The 12053-nt window shown below is 39.9% G+C and overlaps 1 protein-coding gene across 4 annotated transcripts in view; it reads left to right on the top strand.

Annotated features, from left to right (window-relative positions):
• Positions 1-11768, top strand: part of LOC113213365 (uncharacterized) — a 117360-nt gene extending 105592 nt beyond the window's left edge. For 2 of the 4 annotated variants that reach the window (XR_008010926.1, XM_052265486.1), the window contains 2 exons: positions 11347-11490; positions 11576-11768. Coding sequence is in view for 3 of the 4 variants with exons in the window: in XM_052265486.1 (XP_052121446.1) it covers positions 11347-11490; positions 11576-11640 (209 nt within the window). In the remaining variant the exon portion in view is untranslated. Of the gene's footprint in view, positions 1-11346 lie in introns of all 4 variants that reach the window. The other 2 variants (XM_052265483.1, XM_052265484.1) reach the window with 1 other exon arrangement.
• Positions 11769-12053: the final 285 nt, after the last annotated feature.

Genomic DNA, 12053 nt, shown 5'->3' on the forward strand with positions numbered 1-12053 from the left:
TTCAACTCTCAGTAGGGTGCCACACTTTTTTCATACAGTTCAGCTTCATACCCAAGGTGGAGATCATTCTGTTTTAACCTCGTGGGTAAGTAAATACACTCTACCATGAGATCAAAAATTTCACCCCGTGGGTTGAGAATTTTACCCACCCATGTATGTAATAAAATTACTCTTCCAAGGGTCGATAAAATTAATCACCCGATTTTCTTGAGTGAGCGTTTCGTCACCCAAAAGGGTAAAATTACTCCCAAAATGTTTTACAGTGTACATTTGGCGGATTCTACACTGCACGCAAAGGGTTCGCTTTAAATCGCTCCTTGGTAGCTATGAGTTCGGCAAAGTTCGCAAAGGGGTCACTTTGCGACTTTTGGCGACTCTGTGACGATTGTTGCACGGTTCGCTTACGGTTCGCTTCCGGGTCGCTGACCGCCGCCGCCCACAGGTCGCGCGCAGTACGCCCCGTTGCGTGCGTATGCGCTGGGCTACGCGTGGGGATGGGGTATGCCCCTCGAAGGGGTCGTAGGTGCGGATCCAGGATGGATCTGCCTTTAATTGGAATACACTCTTATGAATTTCTTATAATATGTTTAATTTCATATCATTACAAAAAACAATACAAATAATGATCTTGTCCAGATTACAAAAAAATAACAAATAAAAATACTTTTATATGGACAAATAAACAAACAAAAATACTTTTATATAGAAAAACAAACAAACAAAAATTATAAATCTTCAAGAATTTTGCTGGTTTCAGCAAGGCGAGGATAATCTAGAAATTAGAAAAAGAAACATATAAGACAAGGAAAAGGGAATAAGGCTCAAACTAAAAGAACATACTATGAATTTACACTGATTGAAATGTAAAAATTTGTGATTGGCTGAAATTTCCCTGGCTCGACTCGGCCTGCTGCTCAGCTCGTCACTTCCATGGAAACTCAAATTTCATCAGGCAAAATTGCATTAAACATATCTCCAAAAAATTCTAATTTACTGTAGAATTTTTAAATCAAATTTCATTAACTTCTTTTGGGCACGATTGGCTTTGCCATAAGAGGCCATCGTCAAGAATAGGAATAATAAAAAACTTTCGGGGGTAAGGTAACAAACAACAACAATACTAACCATTAGCGCAAAAGACTGCTTGCAACGCTGATTAGGACGACCAAGTCGCCTCAAGGGCCTCGTGAAGTGGCGCACCAAGACCTAATAAAGGAATAAATGATTAATTCACAGATACTGATCAATGCGTGATTATAAGCAGCAAAATATATGACATTATTTTAGCCAACCAAAATAACAGTAAAAGTTACCTGCACTGTACTGCTGCTCCTAAAGTCGTGAGTTCCAGTCAGTAGCAGCACCATACGATCCCAGCTGGGCAGTGCTATCTGGTTTGGGTGTTCCTCTCCATGGCTGATAATAGTTGTTGCTGCTCTGGCCACCTGAAATAACTAACGCAAAGTGAGATCAAATTTATTATAAATCTTATATAAACCTTGATGCTAAAGGTGCCCCCATAATGTCTCCATCTTAGTTGGCATTCTAGACAGAATCTCGGAGACAAGCTGGAATTATTGTTGGCATTTGAGTTATTCACAAAGGGGAAGTGTAACACTATTTAATAGCGACCAACTGATGACCAATAATATATTTTTTTTGAAGTAATAATAATGTTTTACTTAGTTAATAAAGCTAAAACCATAAATTGGCAACCACAGCCAATCAAATTTGTATTATTGGTTGTCAGTTGGGCTCTATTAAATACTATAACACGTCTTCTTTCTTAATAACTTGAACCCCAACAATAATCTTACTTTGTCTCCGAGATTTCTGTCCAGAAAGCCAGCTAAGTACAAGACATTGTGGGAGCACCTTAAAATTCAAAAATAAAGAAAATCAAAACAAATGATTAGTTCTTTTCTTAATTGACACAAGATGTGATGATTGACACAGTATGAACTCATGAACTCACTCCAAATCTGGAGTCTGTAGCTTAAACAGTTTAGGAGATATCAATTCCCAAAATTTTGCGGTCAAAATTGCGTATTTGAGAGGTTGCATGGCTATAGCTGCATGAATCTTTGCAGTCAGGTAAACATTGACTACACCATTAGAAAGAGAATTTAAAACGGATTCAAAACCATCTATGGCAAAAAATTGGAGTTTTGTTTCCTACTCTTTGATTAAAAGCTATAAACAAAAAATAGCAGAACACCGCAACTCTTATAACAAAATTATATAGTCTTTAATGGTCACTAAACTTGGTTTGCAGCTTCCTCTAAGGTCCCTTAACATTCTCTAATTTTTGTAGAAAGGTAATATTGAAAATACCTCCTTTTTTTTTACTCATTTCTCTGTTAGATACTAAAAGATATATTTGAAAAATAATGAACAGTACCTTTCCACAAAAATTAGAGAATGTTAAGGGTGACCAGATCCAAAATATTGTGTCAATTAGGGAAAGAATTAATCAAATACAACCTGGAGCACGGAAGTCATACCTGCTGACATGGTTCCTTCTGAATAAGTAGCAGGAGCAGGGGCTGGGGCTGGTGAGCTGGTGCTGAGAATAACGTTCTGCTGCTGGCTAATTGACTTTTGTGGTTGTACAACTTGAATGTTATCCCATTGAATGGACTTGGCAGCAGTCATTTGAAGGTCTGGAACATGTTATTTGACCGTTGGAGATCTGGCATATAGGGTATTGAAAGGGTGGGCGATTTTCTCCCTTTTTAGTCAGAGAGGGGGGGGCTTTGGTGTTCGAATTTCTTGCCACAAAATCTGAAAAAGAAAATAAGAAAATAGCGAGTTTTAGATTATTACAGTTATGCATGTGTTAGTCATTAAAAATAAATAATCAACCCAACTGTAAATGTTTGTCAGGTCTGTACACTGGAAATGCACGTGTGTGAATGTCGCTCACCTGCAGGTGAGCGACATTCCATTCGTACACTTAGGGGGGTAAAGGTGTGAATTTTTCCTACAAAATTCACACGTTAACCCCCCTAAGTGTCAGACTTGTGTGCGCGAGGCAAAATCTTGCCTCGCGCTGCCTCGCGGCCGTGCACCAGCTTGGCTCGCCCCGCGCTCGCTCCCCGAATCTCTGCGAGCCTCGCCCGGCCGGCGAGCCTCGCCGAACAACGAGGCAGCAAGGAGGCAGGCCGAGACTCGCAGAGCGTAGCTGGAGATGACTAGTGGCCACCTCACACCTTTCCCGCCAAACTATCGGTGCTGCCATTGGCCACCCACGCAAAAACGAGGGTGGTAGCGAGTGGCGCTCGGAGCGCGAGCCACGGTAACTCGCGCTGACTCGCAGCTTGGTGAGGCAGGCTGCCTCGTGCGGTCCAGTCCCGAAGAGGCCCGAAAAGGCAAGCGCTCTCCGAAGGCGCTTGCCTCGCGGACAAATCAGCGAGGCAGCGCGAGGCAAATCTTGCCTCGCGTGCACAACTCTGCTAAGTGTACGAATGGAATGTCACTCACCTGCAAGTGAGCGACATTCACACACTTGCATTTCCAGTGTATCCTCAATTCCATGGCCAGACTTTCCCTGACCCTTGGCAGACAGTCCCTGCTTCTTCAGCAGATCACCATAGAGTGCTTCCAAAGTCAACCTAGTGAGCTTGTAGGGGTCTCCACCTGCATCAATAACAATTTTGGCTTTTGTGGCCTTTTCAGCCATAGGCCAGAGCCTGTTGGCAATTCAACCTGTAAAAAAAGGGGGAAGAAACTTTAACATACAAACCAATGATCTGACCACATCAACTATAAGCTGAAGTATAAATTTACCAGTTTATGGTTTATGGTAGGCAATGGTTTGAGCAATTTATTTTCAATATCATGCAGAACAGAACTAGTTGAGCCCTGGGTATTTCCATAAAAACCATTTAAGCTGCTCAAAAACAGGTGAGTTGCTGGATTATCTATGAAAGAAAAGCACAATTCAAATAATTGAGGTGTTAATTTAATAACTCAAATATCACAAAATGCAAAGGGAAAACCAATTACCTAGGATTGCCAAACCCTTGCACCTTTCACAGTACTTTTGTTCCGAGCTCTTTTCATCATCCGTTTCAGCTGAACTGCTCTCGTAATCATCAGACTCTCTTTGACAAATTATTTTACTTCCACCCAAATCATTACTTAAAAAAAACATCTGATTCATTGGATCCATTCTTGTGGTACAGGCTGTCAAAAATGTTGACCTTATTCATGGCACCAAGATCTTGCAAATTTACTGTCTTTTCTTCACTAACTTTGAACAGTTTCTCTGTTTGCTTTGATACATCTCTTACTTCCTTCTGCATATGGGTAAGCACAGGTTTCTCTCCAAGAGCCCGTGAAATGCTACTTTCACTGGCAATGGCAGCAGCAGTGGCAGCTCTCCCTTTAAGTGTCGTAGTCTTCGCACGCTTTGGCTTATTATTCTTAGCTGGTGCTGGTGGATGTTCCATAATAGAAGAAGCACTTTTGGCTGCTTTCATATTGTTGTATTTTGCCATAAACTTTGAGTCTGCTTCCTCTAACGTTTTCATAGTCTCTGAAGAAAATGAAAGTGATATATGGTGTCATTTGAAAGCACAGTAAGTTCACGCTAATCACTCATATAGCAGGCAAAATCATAACCTCATCAAACGTTCACTAGCTCTCGCACAGTAATTATTTCTAAAAATTTCACATGTGTGGAACTTACTAGCAATTTTAATTATTTGAGCTGGATATCGCTCGCCGGTGTATTGCCAGAAGACACTGGCCACCGAGCCCGGCTTTCGCTCTTCCTCCCGAACACAATCTAAGCTAACGATACTGGTTTTCTCCTCGCGCAGCCAGAACACCAATACTGATGGATCCATGTCTGATCCACAATAATTCACGTCAAATCGACTATAATATTTTAAGGACGAGGATGCAATTTCCAAACTTATCACGTCGACGTCGAATGGGGAACGTGCGCGATCTTTTTCAAAGCAGCAGCTCACGCATGGTTGTTGACTGCGCGCAGAGACAAGCAAGCAAATAGTTCCACCATTCACGATATTCCTCTCAGGCGTCGAATGAAGTTGTTTGTAACGGAACCAAAATGTGTATCGATCTTTTTATTTTTGTATTGGTATAACCAGTAACCCAAACTTAATACAGCGCAAAGAGTTTTTGGATAAATATTGTGGAAATTTTAGATAGTCCCGTGAGTGCAGTCACGTGACGGCACGGGCCAATCACTGACGTTGTTGTCATATGTCCATATTGGCGACCAAACTTGCGAACAGGTGTTAGGGATTTTACTGAATGCAGTAGTTTGTCTTGACTTTTGAAGTTTCGAGTACTGAATTATTCGTACTATGAGTTATTTTGTATCATGGCTTCAAAGTCCTCTCAGAAACGATTTCGGAGGAGAGCTGACAATGTGTTGTTACAGCCAAATGATCACAGTGAAAGTGATTCGAGTGACTCTGATAATGGTCATATTGATCAGTTCAACCGTAGAAGAGAACTTGGTGAGACTTGGAATGGTTTATTTTTTCTATGGATAAGTATCGGGATGATTTTATTAATTATTATTTGTTGTCCTAAGGTAATGGTAATCAGGATCGAGAAGCTGGAAATAATGTTATAGGAGGTGCGTATCAACCACTGCCCATAATGACAATTTTTCAGTACTGTTCCCGTTTTAAGTGGAGTAGTATTTTCAAGAATTTTAAGAATACCATTGTTGTCCGCTGTCTCTAGGTCTTATTGCCAATCAGGAAAATGACGTAGCTGATCAACCACCCATTGTTGGTATGCATACATTGTACGAATAAGTCTGCTAATCACGTCAAATTTTTATTTTCTGGTAACTAATGATAATTATTTGCATTCAGGTGTTGCTGCGGGAGCAGGGGGGATGGTGATGAGCCTATGAGTGATGAAGAACCCAACCAACACATTATTGAGGAAGATTCGGCTCATTCATCAGCTGGTGATTCTTCTTCTGGTGAAGAAAACATCAATGATGTGGAACCCAATCAAAACATTATTAAGGACGGTTTTGACTCTGACATTAATTCATCAGCTCCAGATTCTTCTTCTGACGACGAAAACATCAATATAGATGGTGATGTCAACTCAGGCTCTGATCAATCAGAAGATGAAGGCCTACCAGGAGCAGCGAGAAATGTGGACAATAATAATGGAAACCAACCACTCTATGAAGGTGCCCCCCTGACTGTTTCTCAAAGTCTTATTGCTATCATGACTTTGGTTCTTACTCATGGACTTACTGGAAGTTGTCTTGTGGATCTTTTGCTTCTCATTGCTCTCCACTGTCCTCCAAACAGTTCTTGTGTTAAATCATTGTATAAGTTTAAGAATATTTTTTTTTAAATGTTGGTAAAGATGTACTAGAATACCACTATTATTGTTCCAACTGTTATCAGTTGCTTCAAACCAAAACAACTCTCTGCACTAGTTGTCAAGAAAAGACAAAAGTAGCATATTTTATAGAAATACCATTAGTGCATCAACTGCAAGCCCTTTTTCAATGGCAGGGCTTTTATGATAAACTACAATATAGATTTAATAGACGCAAGAGAAATCAACACAACATTGAAGATATATATGATGGCTATGTTTATCAGCAACATATTGAATCAGGTTTCCTTCAAAATCCTAACAATATATCTTTTATGTGGTATTCAGATGGTGTGTCAGTGTTTAACTTCATTGCCAACAAATTCAATATATGGCCTCTATTTCTAGTCATTAATGGATTGAGCTACAGGGAAAGAGTGAAAAAGCAGAATATAATTTTGGCTGGCATTTGGTTTGGCACAAAAAAGCCTCAAGTTAACATATTTTTGGCACCATTCCACTCAAAATTTGATGAGTTTTGCAGAGATGGCTACTTGATTAAACTTCCTGATGGGCGCACTATTCGTGTTGTGTGGAACGTGTGATATGCCTGCAAAAAGTTGCTTTTTACATTGGGAAAACTATAATGGATTCTGGGGTTGTTTCCGATGTTACATTAAAGGCAGAAGGTTTGAGCAAGGTGAGTCAGGAGTTCACGTATACCCTTATTTAAATAATGTTCCCTTGAGACAGAATGAACATGTTGAAAGTCATGCAAGAGTGGCTATTGCTGCTGGGTTGCCATGTTATGGCATCAAGGGATTGTCGCTTTTGTATCGAATGCTTCTTAATCTTGTGCGTTCTACTGGAATTGACACAATGCAGGGCATATCAGGAATTTGTAATCTTCTGCTTGAGCTCTGGTTTGATAAAAACTATCAAAAATTGGAGTTTTCTTTGCATCATTTAAAAGAAATTGTTGACAAGAAATTGTTATCTTTCAAGACCCCTACCTTTCTGAACAAATTTCCACGATCAGTTACAGAGCTTGCATCCTGGAAATCTCTGGATTATAAGGTTTTTCTTCTTTACTACTCTATTCCAGTTTTGTTAGGTATTATGCCTGATCACTATATGGAGCATCATATGTTACTTGTGTCTGGGATATATCTCCTAAGCCAGCCAAGTCTATCATTAGAGCAAGTTGATCGTGCCTCTAATTTACTTAAAAAGTATGTCAGATATTTTGAACGATTGTATCATGTACAATTCATGGGTATCAACATTCACCAGTTGGCACATTATGGTGAAGTTGTGAGAGATCTTGGGCCCCTCTGGGTGTATTCCTGTTTTTTTTTCTAGAAGATCTCAATGGCAAAATTTGCCATTTGTTTCATGGAACAAGATATGTAGGTGTCCAAATAGCATCAGCTGCCACCATTGTCCAAAAGCTTTCTTTTGTAATTGATGAAATGAATGAGTCTGCTGTGAAGACATTTTGTGAAAACTTGCGAAAGACAAGGAAGACATACAAAAAGTTGGAGGACATTGCCCCTGGATTTTTTGTAGTGGGAACACTTTCAGCAATGCCATGCCCTCCTTTAAATGTTATTTTCAGTGATTTAAGAATAAGAGGGGGTCATTTCCAGGTTTTTACAAGATTGTGGCGGAAAGGAATCTTGTTTGTTGCTGAGTGTTACACCAGAGCAACAAAGCGTCAATCATCCTTTGTGACATTTAAGAAAGATGAGGAGATACACTTGGGTTCAATCAAAAGTTTTGTTCGGTGGTCAAATTGTCAGTGCAACAAGAAATGTGTGTGTCAACCTGCTCAATATTTTTGTCTCATTCAAGAATACCAGAGATTACCTTGGGAAGCCCATGAAAGTGCCAATGACATTAGTTTAGCCTATGTAAATGTTGTGCATTCAACACCAAATGTTGTTGCTGTGCCTGTATCAAATCTCATTACCCTTTGTTTCCATTTAGTTATCAATCAGGGCCTTGAGTTTGAAAGACAATATATAATTCAGCGTGTCAATGATCTCGAAGATGTATAATGAATAACTTTCCAATTAAAACTTTCCATCTATTGCAAATTTTGTTATGTCTGTTCTGGCTTTGGTAACTCAAAATAAATCTGTCCTTATATCAAAATATGCAACACATGGTATTGGCATGTATGTTACTTTAATTAAAAGTATGCTATGATTAGATTATATTCCATTCTGCAACAAAATAAATTCCATTAAGTATTCCAATTTATTTTTTTAAGTTATATTTTTTTTACCATGTCAATTGTAGGTGTGTTTCATTAGACAATTATGATGTACACAATTTACGACTTCAGCATTTGAAGAGATTGGTTTGTAACAGCATGCACATTCTTTTGGTGTGAAATACCGCTTAGCACTAGTAAATTGATATTAGTTTTGTCACAAACTATTGTTTATTAGATATACCTTGTACATTTCTAAAGTAAGTTAGGTCTCAGAATGAGACACAATACATTGAAACTATTTGCAAACACTAACAGATATCTAAAACAAGGCACAGAGAAAACATTTCGTATTACTGCACAAGTAGTGCACAAGAAACAGCCCAGAGGCTTTTGCCAGGTTTCGAAGAGATTAACTGGTAGACGTGTACATTATCAAACTTAACAATGCATTATAAGAAGTTACGACGTCAAAAGGAAATCACAACCTCAGTATGCTGTTTGGTCATGCCTTGATTTCTATTACATATCCAAAGTATTACTATAATTCATTGTATTTGTCACGACAGAGAATAAAAAGAACAAAAAAACACAGATGAAATTTTACAATTCCAAGGTCTGCCGTTATTATGCATGTTCTCGAGTCTTCTCCAGCACTAACAAAAACTCAACTAATTCTACAATGTCTTTCAACCTATTTCTGTAAATCAATAACACAATAAGTAGTTAGTTCAAGAAAGACCAATATCAACCTGTTTCAAATTAAAAGTGATCTTCCAGATCTGTCATGACAGCCGTTCAAGATCATGACAATATTATTACAAAGTTAATCAGAGATATCAAAAACGACGGGTTAGCAATAGTAACGATAAACGAGCTCTTCCTTCAAGATAATGAGGTTCAGGTATCATCTGTAAGTAATTTAGACCATGTAAGACAAAGGAAAACATAACCAAGAGTAACCACCAAAGTTTATATCGCAAGTCCTTGTTTCATTACTTGACGCAACAACTTTCAACTTTGATTGCACCACACGAAATTGGTAGCAACGCATTTCGTACCTGCGACGACTTTTGTCTCACTGTTTGTTTAAAGATGCAAACAAATACACAAAGTGTTGTTGTTAACCAAATAGTTTACTTTATTCTGCTTCACGCCGTGTTTGTTTTCGAGTGACCTGACGACGTACAGGTGGCGCTGCAGAAGCGACCCAACCGCGAACGTCGTGCGGGTAGGGCCAACCAGTGGCGCCAAGGTGGCCAATGGGCGAACTTCTAGCGCATTGAGCGATCCTTTCGCGAAAAACTGCAGCGAACCTTAGCGAACAACTCGCGCACTGGAGCATACAAGAGCGAACGCGGGCGAACTGTAACGAACCATGGGCGGAATACTCGGGAGGACCTTGGCGAATATCCCGCGTACATGAGCGGACCCGTGCCGAACTTGGACGAACTATGACGACCCTTCGGTGAAATATCTGGGCGAACCTTAGCGACCCAGGCGCAGACCGCGCGCGTACCGCAGCGATTCAAATGCAATCGCTTCGCCACCCAAAAGCGTACAATTCATTTAAGATCGGGCAGCAATAAAACTATTTGCTGTGCCAGCAAAATTATCCCAGGTAAATGAGGGTTATATATGCTTCATATATAATTATATATATTCTGTATATGGTAATATATGTCCTTATATATGACCACATATATGACCATATATTAATTACTATATATGGATTATATTTAATTGTATATGGGCTTATATATTACCATATATGGGTCCATATATCACCATATATGTTTCGATATACAGCCATATATAGCACTATATTAGCATATATGCTTGTATATGACCATATATGGCTGTATATCGAAACATATATGGTGATATATGGACCCATATATGGTAATATATAAGCCCATATACAAGCATATATGATCATATATGACCATATACAACTATATATGTGGGCATATATGTCGTCATATATAAAGCATATATCGCTGTATATGATCATATACAATTCATATATGGCCATATACAATTCCATTTACCTGGGATTTGCTGCGGCAACAAAATTATTTGCTGTGTCGACCAAATCATTTGCAGTGTCAGCAAATTATTTGCTGTGTCAGCAAAATTATTTGCTTTGCTACGCTCTGCCACTCAAGGCAAGGCCTACATATGACTTATGTAACCTAATTTAAAGCACACTCACTGAAAATGAAAGCTATATCATCTGCTTCCACGTTAGCGCAAGCTTAGGTTTTTCCTACTTTTCGGACCAACCCCTATTTCCTTGTTACCCCCTTTCACCCCCTTAGGGGTGGTTGCCAGGATTTGCACCAGGCGTGATGTTGTCCGGAGTGACCTGTAATATACCCTGAAATTTGTAGACCTCTAGTTCATCTCCTTCCTCTTACACGGACGACAGACGGACGGCCGGATGGACACGAGAGCGGTTGCATAAGCCCGATTTAATGCTTTTCTAAAAGCAGAAGGGCGGGATAAAAAACGAAACAAATCTTACTCTTCGTCGCCCATTGCACAGGGGGAAATCTTTCACACGTTTTCCAATGAGAAAGTTGGGTTAGGCTAGTTCAATTTTTCAAATTTTTTCGACCCCTAAGATTTTTTTTTCGAAAAAGCATTTTTTTTTTTCAATTTTTCCGGAAAAAATCCAACTTGGCACACAGTACAAAGTTTCTGAAATGCACCGCTCCTGTATATATTCTGTCACATCCGTTACTGTTTTCTGTTTTACAGTATGTCAACATTCTTGTAATGTTGCTCTCTTGCAGGACAGGCATTGCGGGACTCCACTGAGTCGCTCCGTACCGGCCTCTACTTCGCTCCATGGCTCGAGGAGAGTGGGCGAGCTCGACGCGACCGTGCGCGATTCATGTTGGGTGCTGACTGCAAGCCTCGACTCGTCGCCTTAAGTGGTCTACTGACTTTTAACGCCCCCTTTTTTCTTGACGTTATCCACCACTGGTTCGGCATTCTAAACGTGTTTCTATCCTTACACAGCAATAAAGCTAATCTTTGAACAAGTCCACCCGTCAGAAACTGGTTCACTACATATTTCAATTTGAAGGTGGTGATGACAAGTGACTGACTTTGCCGGCTCGGAAGAATGCAAGTTTTCTCCAACGGCTTCAGGGATCTGAAAATAAAAGAGGGGACACTGAATCATGAAATTAAAAAGTTGCTGTCCATTTAACTTATTTGATTTTCTTACGACGCACTTCTTGCATATGTCACTGAGAAAAACTCGTGCTGGTTCTTGGAGGATGGGGTCCGACAATCCTATAAAGCGATTTCTCGACATTCGCAAGTCCCCACGGTGGAGGCAGAGAAGGTGGCGGCAGGTTTCTTCTCGTGGTTCCAGAAGAATTTCGACAACTCGATACCTTAGACTAAAAGGCACGCAGTTCAGCCACCCGTTTCGAATGGCACGCAATTCAGCCGCGCGTTTCGAAAGACACGCAGTTCAGCAGCGCGTTTC

This window comes from Frankliniella occidentalis, unplaced genomic scaffold (assembly GCF_000697945.3).
Source record: "Frankliniella occidentalis isolate FOCC.00 unplaced genomic scaffold, Focc_3.1 Scaffold27, whole genome shotgun sequence".
In the NCBI taxonomy this organism is placed as follows: domain Eukaryota; kingdom Metazoa; phylum Arthropoda; class Insecta; order Thysanoptera; family Thripidae; genus Frankliniella; species Frankliniella occidentalis.